Consider the following 22,935-nt stretch of genomic DNA (forward strand, 5'->3'; position numbering starts at 1 on the left):
AGTAGCATTTCAAACCTATTTAAATTTTTTTTATCAAACAGCACACTGAAATCCAAGAATGGCACCTTGCTCCCTGAACTTTGGTGGTGTGAATCTGTGGTTGGTTGAAAAGTGGGTAAGCTGCACATGCATATACAGATTATTATAACAGGACGTAAAGCCAGGTTTCCAGACTGAAACATAACATACATGCCACATCCCAAAAGGGAACTCTGAAGAATAACCTTAAATAAGGCTTGCAGTTTGGCAAATGAACATTTCACAGTATCTGAAAAGAAACAAGATCACCACCCATTGACATCTCCAAGAATCATAATGAACACAGTACAGTTAGTCAGCATGCAGTCCATTTCTTACAGTTATTCTCCAAAGGGGAGAAGAGTTGCTCCTGGACTGATGCTTACCAAGCTGTATGTGGAATGATTCACAGACCTGGGCAAAGAGGCATATGAACAATAACCCTCCCCCTCAAAGGCTGCTCTACATGCCCAACTTTCACTGGATTGGTCATCAGCTTCAAGAAGGCCCTTAATGACACTTGTCAAAATGGCTCACACTTTCAAGATTAATAAGATTTTGTTTTTGTGTGTAGACTCTGGGCACCAAGGTCTTCAGTTTTTAAATTAGTCTTTGCAAGTTAAAAAAAAAAAAAAAAAACTTCTCCCAAAAAGGAGAGACTCCCGTGGGCATGGGACCTTGAGCAAGGCAAACACTATAGAAGTTCATAAGAGTAAAAATGAACCTCTGCTGAGCAGTAAACAGAATACATACATAACTCCAAAAGATCATGGACTGTCAAAGGGCATCCAGTTCAAAACTGCCTGCAACTACAGCAGCTGAGAAAAAGAAAAGACTCAATAACACAAACTCACAGCCCCAAGATGAGCACAGCAGTCCAGTGAGAATGCAGAGTAGATCATGCCACATCCTGCAATCACTTTGCACATCCTTCATTACTGCTTCCATGTTGCTCGTTCTTTGGTCAAGTCTCATGAATTTTTGCAAGGACATCATAGAAATAAGGAACATTAAATAAATAAATGTCAGTTGCAACAGTATGGAAGGCCCACCCTCAAAACCTCATTATCTGTAAATCAAATACTTCAAATCCTGAAGTAATCCAAGGTGCAAGGCCAACAGATTTCTAGTTTTTTGCAAAGTGGTACAAGCATCACTGCTGAACTTGCCAGTTCTCCACCTGCAGATGGTTGGGGGTTGTACACAGCATGAAGAGGCCCCTACAGTCTTCTAGGTCCCATGGTTCAGCAGCAGTTGATACTTTAAAATGGGATGTGAGCACAGCAGAACTCTGTGGACAGGTCTCTAAAGCCTGGAAGGCAGCTTTTTTCCCCAGGTGCTTGCTAGCTATTATTTGGCCCCTCATTCAGAAAATATGTGGTCATCTCTCCCTTTCCTTTGACCTTGATGATCCCTCGGCACTCCAGCTGGTAACCTTTAGCTGCCAAGACCTGATAAAGATCAGTAGTTACCTGAAACACACAAAAATAAATGGTTATATGTCATCTGCACTGCAATAATATCTCATTCAATCCTATAGTACTTTTTCTGTATACTTTCAGTTAACACATGTAGCTTCATATGACATCCAGATTTTCTTTGGTTTTCTTCAATTTAGTGGTGTATCAGTTAATAAAAGGCAGTACTAGAAAGGGCAAGGCTTTATTAACAAAATGGCACCAAGACTGTTAATCCAGGATACTCTAAACTAGACAAATTAATCACGGTTTGCTACTTGTTATTCATATTTATGTTAATATTGTCATAACGGACATTCCTGTATGCTTTTTGAGGGGTAGTGTGTGAAATACCATGGTGGGAGACAGGAAAATTGTCAATGTCCATTTATATATAGTGTACACTACACTGGAGATATTGCTAGTTGTTTGTTCGTAATTACAAAAATAAGCAATATTTCCATATATACTTAATTCTACGAAAAAAACAAGATCTGATGTTGTTAATTTTCATTCTGTCCTCAACTGACAGGTTCTGATCAGAACCATCAGATTCGACTCGGCCGTTGCAAAAGCTCGTGTCAACTTGGAACTCTGGAGCTTCTCCCTTACCCAGAATGCACCAACTCCAATTACCTCAGATCTCATTTGCCACCTCCAGGGAAAGATGTGGTTAAGACTCTCTGGCTTTAAATTAGGTAAGTGTATTTTTTCTTCATACTAACTCTTGTATCTGTCGTTTCAGATGGTCTTTCCTTGTACTAGCGTGGAATACTATAATTGGATATTTGGGGGGCTAGGCTCATTAATGTTACATTATGTTATAATATGTTGCTTAACATCAGGAATTACTTCTAAGCGTAGTACAAATGCAGTTAATTGTTCATTTCTACTATTTAGACACTCGAGTAGTAGACTGTTAGATCATAGTGGAGCCATTTTTTTTTTTTAATAGGAAACCTGCATATAAATTCATTAGCAGTTAAACACGGAAAAGGCAAACATTTTTACCAGCAGTACCATTCATCAGATTCAGGGGTAAAAGGACCAGTAGCAAAATGTATCGAATTATTAAGATGTGCTAATTTTACTTTAGTCAAAAACAATGCCAAATTTCTTAAATGTGAAATCACAGCCTTGCATATACCAGTTTAAATGCTCAGCTGGAATAATGTCAAAAGATTACACTAAGTTAGTTTTAGAAAAAAATGAGGAACATCAACATAATTCATGTTTGAAAGCAGTTGTACAAAAAAAGAAAAAACCTACAGAAAAAAGACCTGATTTGTCTTTTTCATTCGTTCCTCAACCACTGACTTTCAGATCTAACCTCAGCTCCAACTTCAGCCACATCTCTGACTTTGGATCAAAGATGCTCCTCCTCTTACCCATAATCCCCTCCAAACCCCACATTACCTTAGATCTTGTTTGCCTGTTCCAGCAAATAGGCATGTCTCTCGTAGCTCAGGCTATTTTCCAAATAAGTGCTATATTTTACATTGACAGTCTTTGCTTCCTTCACCTATCTTTCTTCAATCTTCCCTATTATGCAAAAAAAAAAAAAAAAAACTATATATATATATATATATATATATATATATATATATATGGGTCTATATTATATTCTCGAAAGTCGACAATGTTGAATCTGAGATTGTCGACCCGAGAATATTGAACGCTCAGAATCTCGAGCATGTAAACGGAAATCTCCGTAAGGGAAGATTTCTGTTTACTGCAATGTTGTGCAGTCCCAGAGTTGGTATATTTAAGTAGCGGGGGGTGTGGGGGGTGCAGGGGAGCTCGCCCCCTGCTTAACCCGTTAGGGTACTTTTTTCTTTTTTTGTCTTTTTATAAAGTCGACATTTGAAGACATCGACCATATGGTGTTGTTCAATGTTTTCAACCGTCGATCTTATAATATAGACACTATATCACTATATATATATATATATATATATATATATATATATATATATATATATTGGTTCCTATCAATTGATCGAGTTTTCAGAGACTTGAACTCCATATGGTCAAGACTATATGATCGAATTTTTGAAAACTCAAATGGAGAGCATGGAACAGCGAGGATCAAGATATTTACTCTTCCTCACTGTAGTGCGATCTCAGGGTTGGTATATATAATTTGCAGATGGTGTGGGGGTGCAGGGTGACTTGCTCTATTGCAAAATGTAAGCAAAGGTAAATTTTTGTGTGGTTTTTTTTTTTTAATGTTCAAGTTTTTGGAAAATCGATCTTATGGTCTCTCTCATATTTTTTTTTGAGTTTCCAAAAAGTCAATCATCTGATACAGGCCTATATATATATATATATATATATATATATATATATATATATATATATATATATATATATATGGAGCTACTGCATTCTAATTCTAACGAATATGCGTTTCACCGAAACGTAAATCCACGAATGCATTTACACGAAAGTGCGTTTCAATGAAAACACACTTTTGTGTAAATCCATAACAAAAAAAAAAAAAAACTAACACTTAAAACACTTTTATGCAGGGGGCAAGCTCCCCTGCACCCCCCATGTGGGGGGGCTATGCCCCCACACCCCCTACTTTAATATTCTCACTCAGAGTTCTCACTAAAGTGGGGAAAAGGGAATGTTCCCTCATCCCCATTGTTCTACGATCTCAACGTTGATGTACAACTAAGTTAACATGCAAACTGCATGTTTTTTCTTTATTTACATCATTTAGTTTTTTTGTTTTACCTAGTAATTTACGGGAAAGTGCATTTTCGATAAAACGCACTTGCATAAATCCACTCACGAATGTCAAATTTTGGTGAAACAGCATTCGCTGAAAACAAGTAGATCCACACACACACACACACACACATATATATATATATATATATATATATATATGCATGATACTATATATATTTAGATTCTATTATTATTGGTAGTGTTACTATTGTCTTGCTGTTAGGTTTTATTCATTTTTATAGTCCTCATGCCTCCCTCCTTATAGTTCCCCTTCCCTCTCTAACTTTTTAGTAGTCTGGTTTACCATTGTTGGTATTCTCTTTCCTCTAATTAGGCAAATTATCTTATTATTGCTGGTATTTGTCTCACATGAACTGTATTATCTGTGCCTTTGTCCATTGTACCTGGTGATCATGTCCGAAAAACCAACAATCCAGCATTACCAACCATTCAGGTAAGTCAGACCTGTTCTGAGTGATATTAGAGGGGACAGCTATTCTTCATCACAGAGAAGACATAGGGAGGTGAAAATAAGATGTACTTGTTCTGCAAAAGCACGTAAGCCAACCCCGCATAAAATTAATATGTTGTAGGCAATAATACTTCTGATTTTTGCATGACTTGTATGTTGTTGGAAAAAGCTGATGCAGCATCTATACTGTCTTAATTGTTTTGCTTTGTTAATTACACTAAAGAATGAATTTATTTATTGACATTTGATTACCAGGAAAGTTTGACATGGTAGGAGCCCATTTTCAGATGTGTCCTGTGGAGAAAAGCTCCAAAGTATTATAAAACATTTTAAGAATAATAATTTTACAGTCTTTAAAAATAAAACACAAAACAAATTCAGTTAAATAATTATGCCAAATTAGAGTCTACCTCTCAACTATACATTTCACAGAATGTCCATAGTATTTGCCTGATATTTCTGCTCTCTTTCTCAAACAATGTGTGGTTTTCTGACAAATCACGGAGGATGGAAGTCACTAAATAATGAAAGACTTTTTAGTTACGGACTTCATATCCTTCAAAAATGCATGCTAATGCAAAATCTTTTATTCTATCAACTTTTGAATTTATAAGAGCAATATTTAAAATATGCCCATATTTTTGGGCCTTTGTCCCTTGCATTATTTTAGGCTTTAACCACATTTTTGGGCTAAGGGGTTGAGAGGTATGAATTGGACATAATATGAAAACATGGGTTAAGAACAGATACAAGTTATATGACAATGACTTAATAGCTAAATAACTTTTAGCCTGTTTACAGAGAAATTAAAGGTAAGTTAGTATAATATAAACAAGAATTGCAATACAAAGTGAGAGAAAATCAGGCTTATGGTATATTTAGAGAGACACTGATAGAAGTAAAGAAGTGGGTGAAGAAGGAATAATAAGAAAATGTAATGTATGAATAGGTATTTGCCCACATTTAGGGATATAGTTTATCCTGGTGTTCAACAAGAACACAGCCAGCTTTTAGCTAGGAGATCTTTCAGAATGGTTTTGAAGGATGGAAGGGAAGGTACTGACCTGATGGATAGACATAAGGAGTTCCAGGCCTTGACAACAAGGTACGAATACAAACAATGCCCAGCAGATTTGATAGGTTGTGGACAGACAGGAGTTTTTGGTTACTGGATTGTAATGACCAACTAAGAATTACTTCATTAATGAGTCTGGATTGTGTAATATATATAGTCTAAACAAGTTGCATTTTAGTAATACATTTTTGCCATACCTTCTTTTCAGCCTCTGGCAACTGTGAAGGGGTTAACATTTGTTATGTCATACAGTCTGCATTATTAGGAGTGATGATCAGAACTGCTTAGTCTTCAGCATCTATTACGCAAACGTTATGTATTACAGTGATGCAAGTTCTCTACAAGATCGGATAGTCTCTTGTGGGAGGAGAGGGTAAATTCTGCCCCTCTGAGCTGGGAATTTCTGGTTAAAGGCTTATTGTGCCTGCTTATTTGAACTGTTTCTTTCTGAAATTGGTGCATCTTGTTTGCTGTAGCATAGACTAGATTCAGACCTGCTAAATCTAGCTTTGTTTGTTTAACTTGAGCACTTATCCAGGCCATCTTTTTTTTGGGAGAAGGTTCCCCTGCACCCTAGTGGCAGGAGTGTGCAATTAGAACTTGTCTGACTGAAGTCTGCTGGAATGGGGTTCAGTTTTTAGCTTTTTTATTTGTGAATTTGTTTAAATCTTTTTTATTTGTGAATTTGTTTAAATCAATTTGCTCGTTTGCTACTGTTATATTAAAAAATGCACTTTATCCATCTGCTTTTACTGTTTTTGTGTTTCTTCGTCCTTTATTGCTTTATTTTGCTGCCTATTCTTAAAAATACTTCATTGCATTTATTCTGCTGCATTTATTACTACTTGTTAGTAGGTTGATTAAGTTGCAACTGTTATTTTAAGCCTTTTGGTTTAAGCACTTGAGCTTCACGCCAGTTGTTTTACATTAAGAAGGTTTGTGGTCTGCACTCTTGTGCAGGACAGGTAGCTTACATCCTTATAAGCTGGGAGTTGCTGACTGAAGGCTTAGTGTCTGTTAAGTGTCTTAGTTCTGGTTTAAGCACTTGGGCTTCAGGCCAGTTATTTTACATTAAGAAGGTTTGTGGTCTGCACTCTTGTGGGAGGAGAGGGTAGATTATGCCCTTCTGAGCTGGGAATTTCTGGCTAAAAGCTTATTGTACCTGCTTATTTGAACTGTTTCTTTCTGAAATTGGTGCACCTTGTTTGCTGTAGCATAGACTAGATTCAGACCTGCTAAATCTAGCTTTGTTTGTATAACTTCAGCACTAATCCAGGCCAAAGGTTCCCCTGCACCCTAGTGGTCGAAGTGTGCAGCTAGAACTTGTCTGACTGAAGACTGCTGGAACAGGGCTCAGTTTTGAGCTTTGTTATTGGTTAATTTGTTTAAATCAGTTTGCTCATTTGCTACTATTTAAAAAAAATGTTATAGCTTGTTTTCCTGCCTTTCCTGTTACTAGAGTACTCCAGATACAGATTTGCTGTATTCAGGACTGTATTGTAGTTGCTGAGTTCCCCAGACCGTTCTGTGTTAGAGGGAAGCCTCTCAGCTTATCAGTGGGAGTGGTAAGCACTAGGTAGCCTATCTATCACAAGAGGAGTGGTTTCTAGCTCCCTTTCAACTTTCTTATTTTAAAGCCCATGTTTGCACGCAGTGCAGTGCCACTAAGCTAGGGTAAACTATTACCAGTGCCAGAAAGTCTGCTCTTCAATATTTCCCCTTAGTTCCTGCTAGTTTCTCTTCTCTCTTGCATTTAACTAGCTTATTCGCCAAGCACTTCATATGTCTTCTTGCAGAAATTATTGTAGCACACCTAAGTGCTAACAGCACTAAACGTCATATAAGGAAACAGCTCCAGTACTTATTAATAATGATCATCCCTCCTGGCATGTCTAAAGGTCAGTTCCCTGTAATTTCTCCTATTAAACTGGTAAACTTGGGCATTCTGAGGCAGTGTAGCAACTGCCTCGTACACAGACAACCCTCTCCTCTTACCTCCCAACACTCAGACTTCAGAGATGCACTTATATATCCAAATTGGAAGACATGCACTCTCCAGCCAAGACTGGAATAGCTGGTCAAGAGGAGAAGGTCAACACTTGCACCAAACCATATGTAACACACAGCCCTCCAAAACACTCACCATCACAGCTCTCACATAAAAACACAAACCACATACCCACCTTCGTGGAGGGTCCCAATAGAAATCTACCCAAAGAGCAGAGACCTCCAAATCAGAAACGCACTCGACCACCACAACACAGCACAAATCACAAGACACATAGCTCACCTACACGTGTGCCCCTCAACTTAAGGCCATAAGGCAAAACAGCTTGCCCAATACACTAATCATAGGTGACTCGATAGTGAGGTACACTGATGTCCCACTCACTAGGCTGAATAAGGAGAAGGTAACAGTCAGCTGTCTGTTGGGTGTCAGGATCTGACACAACACACGCACTCAGGTCACTCCACAAGTACTAGTATGACTCTGTCATTGTCCATGTGGGTATGAATGACCTGAGACGCATCTCCCTGGACTACATGAAGAGAGACATGGAGGAGCTCTCAGATTATATGGCCCAGGCAGGTATGACCCTAGCCCTGAGCAGCATCCTACCATTGCCCAGAATGATATCGCAGTACAAGCAGAAAATGATTGACTTCAACAATTGGCTAAGTTTCTGGTGTCATTCTAAGGGGATCCAGTATCTGTCTGCTTGGGATGACATGACTGACAGACCTCAATGCTTTGCCAGAGATCGCCTGCATCTTTCACTCTTAGGTTTCCAGATACTGGCTAATGCTATTGCCACCCCTATAGTGCCTTTTTTAGGCAGTGTTCCAAAGATCAAATTACTACCATAACAGATATAAATAAATGCAATCTGAGGGTCATGCTGCTCAACGCTAGAAGTCTAAATCTCAAGATGTACTCACTCGAAGCACTCCTCAAAATGGAGAACATCGACATTTGTGCTGTAACGGAGACCTGGTTTAAAGCAGCAGAAAGCACCCCTGTGTTACCAAGCTATAACTCATTTCACACTTTTCAGCCCCAGAACATGGACTGAAGCTCCAAAGGCGGTGACGTCTCCATACTCAAAGGATATGCACACCTCCAGACTAAAAGCACATCATAACGCATCAGAGATACTTCAGGTACAACTAACAGTGGGTAAGACGGCAATCCAGGTTGTAGCCTGCTCTACGTCCCCAACCATGTCCCAAGACTCTCACTCCACACTCCTAAGCACCCTGGAAACTATTAGGGTCCAACCCAACACTCTCATATTGGGTGACTTCAACTACCCCACCATCAATTGGGAAAACTACTCATGCACCAATACACTTGCCCAACGCTTCCTGGAATTTATTAATCCCAATGCGCTGGACCAACTCATTCTTACCCTCACTAGAGGAAGCAACATCCTTGACCTAGTTATTTCTAACATGGGCAACCGTTGCTCAACACCAACAGTCAATTCCTCCCTGGTTAGATCTGACCACCAACTAATTACCATGGAAATCCACATCTCATCCACACCACCAACAAAGGTAACCACCATGAAAAACTTCTCCAAAGCTGACTTTGGGCTCCTAAAAACAGAGGTGGCTAACTTCACAGCAACCACGCAAATGGAAAATAGGTGCATGAATAACGAATCATACACCAATGCACTGTATGAACATGTACATAAATGCAATGAACTAGTCATTCCCAACATAACCAAGACGCTCTCCTCCAAAAAAACGAAAGCCAATCTGGTGGTCCCCTGCCAATAACAAACTCTACAACAGAAGAAACTAACTGTTGCAGAAAAAAGTGAAGTCCCAAGACTGGAAAAACTCCCTTTTTAGCCTCAACAAAAAGTTGAGATCCATCATCAAAACCTCTAAAGCTAGCTATGAAGGCAGAATTGCAGCAGACACTAAAAACAACCACAAAGCCTTCTATAGTTATATCAAGAATCTCCAAGGCAATACCCAGATTTGCTCTGAGTTGCTGCACAATGGTACCTCCTATACTGAGCCAACAGATAATGCCAACATACTGGCCGACAGATTCAATGCCAACTTTACCCCCCCAAAAGACCAATCCCAATACCGGAAGAATACCAGGCACCCAGCATTACTGCAGCACAGGTTAAAGCTGCATTGTCAAAGGCCAAGAATGCAGCTTCCATGGGACCCAACAATATCCCTGGCTGTGTTCTATATGAACTACCAAGTGAACTGGCACCACACCTGTGTGTCCTGTTCAATCACAGCCTCACCTCAGGCTTTGTTCCTACAAAATGGCACACTGCTACAGTCATCCCTTTCCATAAAGGAGGAGCGACTACAGATCCTGGGAATTATCACCCCATTAGCCTGACAAATCTGATGTGTAAGGCTATGGAGCACATCATCATGGACCTAATTAACAGGGATACAGGGGAATCTCCAAACTCTGGATCCCATGTAATTTGGTTTTGTAAAGGGTAGATCATGCCTGCTCAACCTGCTTGACTTCTTTGAGTCAGTCACCAGAGCTGTGGATGAGGGCAAGTCTGTTCATACAGCCTACCTTGATCTGGCGAAGGCCTTTGATACCATTCCCCACTCAGGAATTATTGACAGACTCACCAAACTAGGCATAAACCCCTATATCACTAGGTGGGTTACAAACTGGCTCACAGATAGAACCCATAGTGTGAACCCATAGTGTGAAAGTAGCAGACTCCAAGTCAGACTGTCGACCAGTCATGAGTGGAGTCCCACAGGGATCAGTTTGAGTCCTCTCCTGTTTGGCATCTACTTCTCAGAAGTCCAGGCCAACACAGAGGGACTCTGGCTGACCAAGTTCGCCAATGACTGCAAGCTGGGAGCCATTATTAATTCCTCAAGTGATGTAGACATCCTACAGAAAGGTCTCACTGAGACCAACAATTGGTGTCAAAACTATGGCCTTAAGTTTAATGTCAAAAAATGTGTCATCATTCCCTTTGGGGAAAAACTCAGTTCCCAATAATTACCACATTGATGGAGCCCACAGAATAATGAAGGCATTATAAGAAATATAGGGACAAGGTTGACAGCAACTTCTCTTTCGACCACCACATTGCACTGTGGTCAGAAAGTCCTATGTGGCACATCTCATTACCAAGGGTTTTACATCCAGGAAGAAAGAGGTCATTATCTCTCTCTACTCTTCCCTCATTAGACCAATCATCGAGTATAATACTCCATTTGGCATGTGCCTCATTAAACAGTTGGAAAGGCCACAAAAGTACCTCATGAACAGGATCCTAGGCCTTAAACACATGGCCTACATGGACAGACTCAAACTCCAGCTTTTCTTTGTCTCATATCATCTATTAAGAGGCAATCTCTGCTTGACTTACAAAGCCATGTCTGACCCAGCCCTTTTAGAAATGTTACATCGAAAGAAATCCCAATCCCTCCGCACCACACACTCCAGGGACCTCAACCTCATTACCAAAATCAACAGAACATGCTGGAGGTACAGGTTCATAACCAAGAGACTGCTCATGCTCTGGAATAGACTTCCCTTGCATGTCAAGCAGAGCACCTCACTGGCCCTTTTCAAGAGAAATCTTGATGAGTGGATGGGAAATATAAAGTTCACCCCGGGGATCACTCTAGTGGCTCTACTTGATACAGGCACCGGAACTAACGGTGGTAAAATGCCAGGTCACTATGGGGTAGGCTTGTAAAGGCACCAGGGCCGTTGGTCTAGTACACACCTATGAACCTATAAAGGATATTTTCTGCATTTAGCTAAAAGCAGTTACTCTGTCTGGCAGTTAGCACAGATGATTAAAGCTTTGACTTGTTAATAAGCTGCTTCTTGTGCCAAGGGTTCATGGTTTGAATCTTTCCACCTTCATTTACTTACTGTGTGACTTTCAGCAAGTCACTTAACCAGACAGTGCTTTGGGGCGATTGGGAATTTGGTCTAGGCTCCTTAATGGTGTCCTAGACTGCATGCCTACTGACTATGAACCTATGGTGGTTTTTTGTCACCCATTCCCTGATGCACAGCTGTAATAGTTTGGGAAATGTTATGACAATATCAACAGCACACTGATTTTGTAATGTAGCAAAGGCCATTTATTGTTCAAGGGCAGCAGGTACTGCTTTGTAGATGAAACACTGAAATGCAGTTATCTAACAAGAACAGTCTCTGCATTAGTAACTGTTCCTTTTAATATGGAATTATTCAGATGACTTAAATCTGCAGAGACTGTGAATACTGACGTAACATATGTTATCAGGTGGTTAATATTATGCTCTCATCATAAAAACTCTTCTATTTAAACTTTGCTAGACAAGACTGGCTCTTATTTGTGATGCTAGTGATCTTTATTAAATTTAATGCAGTTCATTGAAAGCTACCAATAAAGTACAGGTAATGTATTTCTTCATAGCAATTATGACTGTATACAGTCAACAAAGTGGCTACAATGGGCTGAAGGCCATCTGTAGATGAAATATCATTGTTTTTAAATAATCTTTAATAATCTGGCTTTGCAGGATTAGTGTGCATGCATGTGTGTGGATTAAGTTGGAGTACCTTAGCTACTGTGTTAGTGTGAAACAAATGTTTCTCTTTGGTCACGATTATTGTTATTTTTTTATACAGATATCTGCAAAAGATGCAATCAACAATGTATCTGTAATTGCTGGCTTTGGGGAAGTCTGTGGATAAAAATGACTGACTCCACTTTGTTTTATAAAGTCAAAGGCACGAAAAAAAACACTAGGAACGCAATATCTAACAATCAAAAATTTATTACAGCAGTAAAAAACTAAAAGACAATGCTTTCGAGATAGACTCTTTCAGTGCTTCATAAATACTGACTGAAAACTGAATGTATAAATACATGCAAGAATTAATTAGCAAGCTTACTTCAATTTAAAGTCAGTTGACCATAAATAATTAAAATTTAAAGAACCATTTCTTAAAATGTACAAAAAGCATATATACTTGGATGATGACATATACAAATAGACAGATAAATACATAAATACACAAATAAAGACACATCCCAAACTTACAATAAAAGAAATCATGAATTATTTTAACAGAATTTAAATTATCATTAGACAAGAAAACACTTCTAAAAGCATACCTAAACTAAGTATACAAGTGTTCCTGTTTAAGCTTTAATACTGGTTTAATGCTGCATTGACTATTCAAACCTGGTGATACACTGGCTATAAAAAATATCCATTTATATTCTAGTATTTCAGTTTTCACAATTAGATTACCACCAAGTGAATTTGGGTATAATTTTTGGAGAACTCTAAATTTAAATTTATGTTCTTCCCATCAAAATATCCTTAGATGAGTCATTGGTTTCAATTCTTCTATGTATTTCTGAAAGACGGGAACTAATTTATTCTTTTAATTTTTGATTAGTCTTACTTGTATAAAAGTGATCACATGCTAAACAATTAGCAATATATATATAAAGTTGTCTGTAAAGCATATAACATAAGTGTTAAATCTAAATTCTGCTTGGTAATGGGGTGAATATTACTATTAATTTCAGTACAAAAAACACAGTTGTAACGGTATGGTGCTCTTTTTCTTTATATTACAAGTATTTAAACTACCCTGTCATAAATCCTAACAACACAAGTATTGTTTTAGATTTTTCTTTCTTATATGTATACTTCAGTTCCTCCCCCACAATACTCTTAATTTCAGCATTTGATTGTAGTGTTGTCCAGTTCTTACTGATAATATGTCTAATCATATTCATATGCGTATTAGATTTCATAATATATCTTAATTTCCCAGACTGAGAGGAGGCACCATTATTAATATCATCACAGTTCCTTTCAGAACCATGTAGACAGGGCTTTCCTTAATCTTCACGGCCATCTACTACCATTTGTTTAGTTGTCTCAATTAATTGTCCATTATATCCCCTGATTTTAATGCCATTGGCCATACTATCCAGTTCTTGTAAAAACCCTTCTTCAGTGGTATTTAGTCAACTAACTCTCAAACATTGACTTTTTAATACACTCTTATACATGTATTTTGGGTGCATGCTGTTAAGAATGAACATTGCAGGTAGCTTGAACATTCTTCTTACGTATTGCAGTGTCAAATTTCTTTACATATAACACATCTAAGAAATGTATTTTTTCACTAGAAAAGTTGGAATACTTTACTATAGCTAATGTGTGTTAGTGTGAAACAAAGTTGGTCAGGATTATTATTTTTTTCTACAGATATCTGAGAAAGATGCAGTCAACAATGTTGCTGTAACTGCTGGGTTGGGGAAGTCTGTGGATAAACTTCAAACTGACAAATAAAACAAAACAAGCTAAAATTCAACAAAAAAAAAAAGTAACTGAACAGAGAAGACCAACGCAACCCGCTAAGTTTAAACACTAAGTACAAGCACTTTCGTTTTAAACTCTTTAAAACTTCAGATACAGCTTATACTACAAACAATGATCCTTAAATAATGAATGAACATGTCATGTGACCCCCACATTCCCAATGCAAATCTAAAAGCCATATACTTATTAACAAATACACCTTATACTAAAGGCCATTCTAAAACCATTCTAAAAAGGCCAGCAATAATTTTCTTCTTTTTAAAGCATTGATGAACACAGACTTTTATAAATGTATACAACCAAAATAATGATAAATAAATGAATAAACTTTGCATTCACTATAAACAAATTATTTTTCACCTTTCCAATGATTTCAATTTTAAAACAGGGGTTATGGCAACAGAGTCATTTAATCCTGGGAACCTATATGCTTCTAGTCGCAGTTGCCGAATTAATTCTTGTCTAAGTGTGTAGACCAAGGACCCCTCCTGGATTTTTTTCTACCTTTTCTAAGATACTAAATTTAAAGGAGTGCTCAGGGGTATTCCTCCACGTGTCTATATAAAGCATTTGTTTTTTTTCTTTTTTTATCTCGTATAGATGGTCATAAATATGATTATGGAGCTTTCGCTCCATTTTATCTATATAAAACCCCCTCACAGTTCTGACAATGAGCCCCATAAATCACCCACATTGTGTCACATGTATACTTTCCTTTCACATAAAAAATCTTTTCCTCTTAAATTAATTCTATCCCCCTCCATGATGAACTTACAAAAAGTTACATCTCCCACACTTGGACATCCTTGAATGTATAACTATCTTATTCATTTTTCTTTCTAACATGTTTTTTACATTGACCCTCTCCTACAAATGATTGTAGGTTCATTCCCCAATGCACGCAATAAATTTGTATTTTTCTTAAGAATATTCCAATTTTTTTGCATAATCCACTTAATGTTTGAACTTTATTAAATGCTGTGATTAATGCACTTGTATATTGGCCAGATGCAGTTTTTTATTAACCAATGGTGTTCTAGCAGCATCCTCATCCATTAATAATATAGGCTTATAACCTCTCTCTTTTAAAAGAAGCTTCTTCAATGAGCTTTCATAGGGGTATCCCCTTCTAGCAAATATGTTTTCTAGAGTTTCACATTCCTTAAAAAAGACCTATCAGGGGCAGAGCCTAGATGGCTAACTGAGAGCAGTGAATTTTGAGAGCTCCATAAACTAGTATAATAATACAGGAACATTTTATTATTTTTTCAAGTTTAAAATGTCAGAAACCTATAGATAAACTACTAAACTACATAAATATCAGTTTTGGTGGAGATCTACAAAATGTTTCCTGTCAAGTAACTTGGAGATATATTGAGTCACTGAATATGAACTCAAGGAATTCTCATCCAGATGCTGCTTTGAAAAAAGAACTGCAATTGATGACATCTACCTTACGGGAACTATCTTTGAAGATGGACGGCTTTAAAATGACTTAGAAAACCTCAAATTAAATTCTCAAAAACAGACTGATACTCTTAAGGAGCTATTACAGCAATATTATACAAAAATAACAAATATAGAGACTTCTCTAAATGACATTGAAGGGAGACTCAAAGAGGAAGAATTACAAAAAGAATTTCTGCTTAAACAGAATACATGGCTGCTTAACAAAATAGATGACTTAGAAAACAGGGCAAGGAGAAACAACATGAGGATCTTTGGTCTACCTGAAAACACTGAAGGAGAAGACATTATTTTATTCTTAACATGGACTCCTGAATTTTTAGACTTGAGAGACTTTCATTTGGGATTGAAAAAGTGCATTGAGCACTGAGGAAACCTGCTTCTAACTCAATAAATACTCCTAGATCCATAGTTATAAAATTTCTTTCATTTATGGAGAAGGAACTAATATTAAAATCTGCTTGGAGAAAATCACCCTTAAAATACAATCAAAGCCTGATAAGGCTTGACAATGATTATTCTTCCAGAATGCTAAAACAAAGGAAAAAAAGTCTGGCCAATAAAAAAAAACTGTTGAAATAAAACAACATTAAAACACAGCCGGCCTTTTTCAGCCAAGATAAAATTACTTTTTGCCAATGAGATGAGAAGCTTTAATGACTTAGAAGAAGCTATTATTTTCATCAAAAACAACAACATAGTGTCTATCCCAGAAGAAATGGAATGGGATGGCTCTTACTCTTAAAAGAATAAAAGAAACAAATCCTTGGACTGATGCTAGGAAGAAGAAACAAAAAACTGATTCCAAGATAGCTGTCCCCAAAAAATAACTCTTACAACTACATCTCTCAAAGTATCAACTGATATGGTACATCACTTGTCATCTGTTTTTATTTAAAAAAAAAAAAACAAGGGTTTCTTAAACAACTGAGAAACAGTAATGATTTATTCAGAATGTTCAGAGAGTCCAGTAATTCTTCACAAACAAAGGTAGGTCAAGATGGGTTACTATTTACATTATATATAAGCCAAACAAAGCAACATATAACATACGCACAGAAGTTTCTGTTCTCCTACTTGAACTCAGTGAATACTTATCTTGTTTATTTTTCATTGTTTTTACTTATAATAATTTAAGTAATTAATCAACTAATTGAACAAGGTACCATTCATCAGAGTTCAGACTCAAATGTAACAAATTAACATCATATATAATAGCAGTAACAGTAGAGTGTTTTGAAAAAAAATGTCATGGAGACTAATGCCTTCTTCAAGTATGATTTAGAAATGTCATGTATATCCTGGTTGAATAGTAGTAGCAAGCTCTTAGTACAAATGTCATTATTCTGTCTAAATATAGTTGATATAAATTATGGCAGGTATCATAGCTTCGAGTGCTGTTTGATCAATCCTGATATGGCATGCGTGGATGCAGCCATGTCTGTCAGCTAGTACAAATGTAATTATTCTGTCTAAACATAATTAATATCAATTATGGCAGGTATCATAGCTTTGAGTGCTATTTGATTAAGCCTGACATGGTGTATGTGGATGCAGCTGTGTCTGGCAGCTGTTGTGTGTTGCTGTTTTCATCTCTGGGAGGCTGTGGGTTGCGGCTTGTGGTCGAGGTTTGCTGATGCTTGTGTATTAGAAAGAGACATTTGGTGTTTTAGCCTGGATCCAGGGGAGAGGGGTGGATAGAGCTGTGGTCTGGGATATTTTGGCAGAGGGTGTTTTGTTTGTGCGTCTGCTGAGTGAGAGGTGGGAGGGCTGGAGGAGCGTGTTGTCTCTTGCTGTGGCGGCTTGTTGGGAGTTTTTTTTTTTTATCTGTTTGCTCTCTGTTCTTTTCCCGGCTGCTGCCTTGTTGAAAGGGAGGGAATTTAGGCTTGAAGTTGCAGTGAAGTGAAGCTTTACTTCAGGTGCATCGCGAGCCTCTGGTACGCAGTACACAGACACATTAACAGAAACAGACGCTCCCAGGTTGCTATGGTAACGGAGACAGAGTGACAATAATGCTTAACGGCTCTGAGGAACCTCCGAGATGATTCTTGGCAATGACGTTTTTGGTTTTAAAAAAAATATGTATATATATATATATATATATATATATATATATATAAAATAAAAGGGCTGTTTTAAACCACATGCACACATATATCAGTGGTCTCCCAACACTTTGTTTAGCTCATTAAGTTGATTTTTGATAAAAAAAACCCACACACAATAGTTATGTAATGTATGATTTTAGTAAATCTAGACATAAAATATATAATTATCATATAAGATGAAGCAGTCTGCTGAATTTAGATATTAAAGACAGGATTTAATAACATGGGCTTGTGTATAACACTACTACTGTCTTAACTTGTCATAAATGACATACACTACAAGTAAATATGCATAAAAAGTCATGTAATTGCTTTAACTTGAATTGTAGTTTTTGTAACCCATCTTGACCATATATAATACTTAAGCTGTTACCAAGGTAACTAATGTTTTATACATGACAAAGTTGTTCAAGAGAAACAATAGAAGCCTGAACCTGAAATGTCACAAAATGTAACAATCATATTCTGAACAATAGTATTAAATTGACAACATACAGTCTAATAACATGGGTTTGAGTATAATAATACTACTGTTTTAACTTGTCATAAATGACATACACTATATTGAACATCAAGGGGAAGCATGATGATTTTCTCATATAGGTAAATGTGCATAACAAGTCATATAATTGCTTTAACTTGATTTGTGGTTTTGTAACACATCTTGACCATACATAATACTTAAGCTGTTACCAAGGTAACTAATGTTTTATACATGACATCAAACTGACAAAGTTGTTCAAGGGAAACAATAGAAGCCTGAACTAGAATGTCACAGAATGTAACAATCACATTCTGAACAAATAGTATTAAATTGACAATAATCACTCAGTTTAACCTTTGCTGATTATACAAAATAGAATGTTGCCATTTAAATCTAAAAACTTTCAGTATATGCCATAAAATGGCAATTTATGAATATGGAAAGGGAACTTGTAATCATTAATCACGATAAGTGAATTTGTTGTTTTTAACCTAAAATTTCACTCATTTATAAATAAGAAAGGACAGATATGAAAATGTGTAGGAAATGGGACGGATGCACTGAAAATTAAAATGCACTAACTTTCATTAATGTTTACATAAAACAAACTTGATGCTTTAAGTTAGCAACAAACAAAGTGATTACTTAAATGCTGGTAAATAATGAAATATAACTTCTGTTAGATCCAGTAAAATACACTGTATTATAAACATTAGGTATAAATATTATTGCCATCTATTTATATTTAGTAATAAGTTTTGAAAGAATTCATCAATAAGGGTGAACATGCTAAACAACTGGGTGCTATAATCTTTTACTGAGGTTTTATATATGATACATCCTACTTAACTGCGACTGAATTGTCATCCTACTTTACTGCGATTTAATTGCTTGTCATCTATCTTTCACGTAAATATTAATTGCTTATACAATAAGTAAACATTTATATTGAATTAGAATTCTGTCTAATCTATCTTAGTACTATATTTGTTCAAAATAATATAAATATTGCTTATTCTTATTACAAATATTCTCCATATGATAATTCAATTTATGGCACTCAGATATGTTCTGGATTGTCAAGGTATGAGTAATAATCTGATGGACTTAGGTTTATCCATCAAATTAGGAATGATTTTCATTCCATGGCTAGTGTGGATCTTAAATTCGTTAACATTTATTAATTTAAATTTATTTCACAAAAACATTTTTAGTATGCCTGACCAAGCGCTACTTTATTGGTACACACTCAAAGTACAAAACTGATAATTTCCTTTAAAAGCTCAAACATATACTTTTATAGTTATCATAGGAAAATGTTTAATAGTCACAATAAAACAAAAAAAAATACATAGTCTAAATAACCTAAGATGGATTTAACTTTATTATCTTTAAACACCAATGGCTTAAACAATCCTGTTTCTACTGAAATATTTAAAACTGAACAAAGCACAAATTGTCTTCCTTCAAGAAACTCATTTCAAAACAAATGACAATTACAAATGGAATCCTAAGGAATATATGATATTGGTGCAATCCACTTATAAGACTAAGACAAAGACAAAAGGGGTAACAATTTATGGAAAACAAATGTGATTAACCCAGAAATCATTTATAAGTATGAAGTTAAAGAAGGCCTTATGGCATTAGTAATAGTTAAATATAACAGAATATGGACCCTAGCCAATCTATACTGGTTCCCAGACAGTGAATCAGGAACCATTAAAAAAGTACTTGGGATTTCATTTCCAGTAATTATAAATGCAACTTAATATTAGGAGGAGATTTTAACTGTGTATTTGATATTTCTGAAACTACAAATAAAAGACAGCTGCTGTATCAAAAGCTTTAAACAAGTGGGTAGAATCATTTCATCTTGTAGATACTTTTATATTTAAAGAATATAAATCTTTGTTGTTTTTCCATCAAGATCACAGATTTGGTACCCAAACTAGAATAGATAAAATATTTGCTGCCCATGACTTAACACTCTAAAATCGTTAATTTCTCAATCACTCATTGCCCCTTTTCAGACCACAATTCATTGATACTAAAACTTCAAAGTGGGTACAAATCATCAATCTTTAACTCCAGAATTCCATATACAACTAAAATTAAAGAGTTCAAATCCTGGTTATTATCTGAATTACAGTTCTTCTTAGATATTAATTACACCACAGAGATCAATAAAATGATATGGGACTCATTACAAGCTTACATATATGGTAAAATCCTAACTTGGTATAAAAAATCTGAGAATGGGATTCTGAATTATTAGATCTACAATCCAATTTTTTGTCAGTAAAAGCTGAAAAAAAATCAAAATCATTTGGATATGAAAAAGAAAATAGAAGTATTAAACAATAAATACAACAAAATTCTAACACATAAAACTAGTTTAGCTTTAGAAAAACTAAAAATTAATACCTTGGCCACTTCTCCCAAATATCTACATAATTTATTCACAAGAATCAAAATACAATAAAAAGCTAATAACACTAAAAGTATCTTCCATGAAAAGAAAGGGAAAAATGTCTCTGATATAGGTGACATTCTTTATGCACACAGAAATCACTATATGGAACATTTCCAAAAAGCAAATATACATCTTGATCAATTAAATCTAGATGAAAAATGTTCTAATATAAAAAAATACCAGAAAAATTAAAACTAGATCTGCAAGCACCCATATCCTACAAAGAAATTACAGATACAATAAAAGAGGGTAAAAATAATAAAGCTCCAGTTATAGATCGCATAATTATGGAGATATATTTTATTTATATTTATAATAATAATAATATAAATATTAATATATTTTATTAATTTATAATAAATAAAAAAAATAATAAAGCTCCAGGTATAGATGGCATAATTATGGAAATATATTTTATTTATATTATTTATAATAATAATAATATATAAAATATTAATATATTTTATTTATAATAAATAAAAAAAAAATAATAAAGCTCCAGGTATAGATGGCATAATTATGGAAATATATAAACGTTTTCCTTCAAAGACACTATCCCTCTTCCATAAAACTCTATTAGAAATTCAGTCACAAGCTTTAATACCACCCTCTTGGAGATGCTCCTTAATCACACTAATCCTAAAGGAAAACAAATCCCCAAACCTCTGTACCTCATATCATTATTAAATAATGACTATAAGACATTTATGACAATATTAACTAACAGAATGAAAATACCACTATACAAAACAATAAATAATGACCAAACTGAATTTATATATTATAGACACACACAACAATATTAAAAGGATAATTTATCTTATAGATTATATTAATAAAGAAACACTCATAATTGGCTTAGATATAGAGAAAGCCTTTGATTCCCTAAATTGGGACTATTTACTCAAAATTCTGGTGTTATTTGAATTTCCTCGTTCCTTTGTTCATCTACTAAAGAATATATATACACAAATTATTTACTGTATGTTAAGTTAGGTCCTTTCACCTCTGAATTAAGGATGTCCCATGCTATCAATTCTATTTGCTTTGGCTATTGAAATATTGGCAGATTCAATACATAACAATACAAAAATCAAATGAGTAGATGTTTATGAACAATACAATTCTAAAGTAAGGCTCTTTGTTGATGACATATTATTAACATTATCCAATACAAAAGAGACATTAGAAGAATTAGATATTTTAATTGACACATTTTACAGAACTTCAGGACTCCATTTCAATAAATCAAAATCAAATTTTTTATTTTTAAATAAAAAAAAAGAATTGCAGATGAAGGGGAATCACATTATAGGGAAACATGAATCTACCTTAAAATATCTAGGAATTGAGTTATGCAAGGATAATGAATTAGTCTCAAAAACTACAATATCATCATCAATACAATTAAAATCTCTGTGGAAAAGTGGAACAAAATAATATTAACATTTGAAGATAGACTACAGTTAATAAAAATGGTTTTACTACCCAAGATTCTATATATAGCTTTGGTAATGCAACTGTTACCAGAAAAGAATATACTCAAAGAAATAAACTCATGCCTAATAAAATTTTTATGGTTTCCCAAAAGAAACAGAATAGCTTTAATACATCATATCAGACCATGGAAACACGGAGGATTAAACTTTCCTGATCTGGAAACATATAAAAGCATTAATATCTAAAACAATCTCAGATTGGATAAGTCCAAATTATTCTGTAAATCTGAAAGAATTACTAACTGTTATATCAATAAACAAATTTGATTTACAAAAAATATTTCAAATGACAGATAAAAACAATTTGCCATGGCACATATTATGTATTAGTATGCAGTATAACATAACTAAGCCCACTAAAACTCATATGATTATTACACTGACTCATTTAGAAAATTTATTAATGCAAATACAGATTTAAAAATCTGGTTTGATGTTTTAACACCATTCATAGTTACAAAGAGCTATCCACATAAAATATACAGAGAAATAATTAATTCCTGGGAACAGAAAGGATTTGTTTGCTGGTTTCAATCCATCAAATAACTAAAAGTTCTGGATATGCAAACAATAGAAACAACATACAAAATTCCACAACAAGATTGGCTAACTATGCAAAACATTCTGACATATTTGCAAGATTTATGGAGAATAATTAATAATTCTTCATTTAAAGAAATACCTAAACTTACGAAATACCTATATGAAATCATATATAATGATTATGACATGGGAAATAGTATTTTGAAATTTTACAATATACTGATAAATTA

At 35.2% G+C, this 22,935-nt stretch overlaps 1 protein-coding gene across 1 annotated transcript in view; it reads right to left on the reverse strand.

The window, feature by feature from the left end:
* Nucleotides 1-22,935, reverse strand: part of ADCY6 (adenylate cyclase 6) — a 1,739,117-nt gene that overhangs the window by 2,017 nt on the left and 1,714,165 nt on the right. The window contains exon 23 of the mRNA XM_044083802.1: nucleotides 1-1,490. This exon is cut by the window's left edge and continues 2,017 nt beyond it. Coding sequence (XP_043939737.1) covers nucleotides 1,362-1,490 — 129 coding nt within the window. The 3' untranslated portion in view covers nucleotides 1-1,361. The remainder of the gene's footprint in view (nucleotides 1,491-22,935) is intronic.

Source organism: Protopterus annectens, chromosome 9.part0, assembly GCF_019279795.1.
Source record: "Protopterus annectens isolate FY-2018-M chromosome 9.part0, PAN1.0, whole genome shotgun sequence".
Lineage (NCBI taxonomy): Eukaryota > Metazoa > Chordata > Ceratodontiformes > Protopteridae > Protopterus > Protopterus annectens.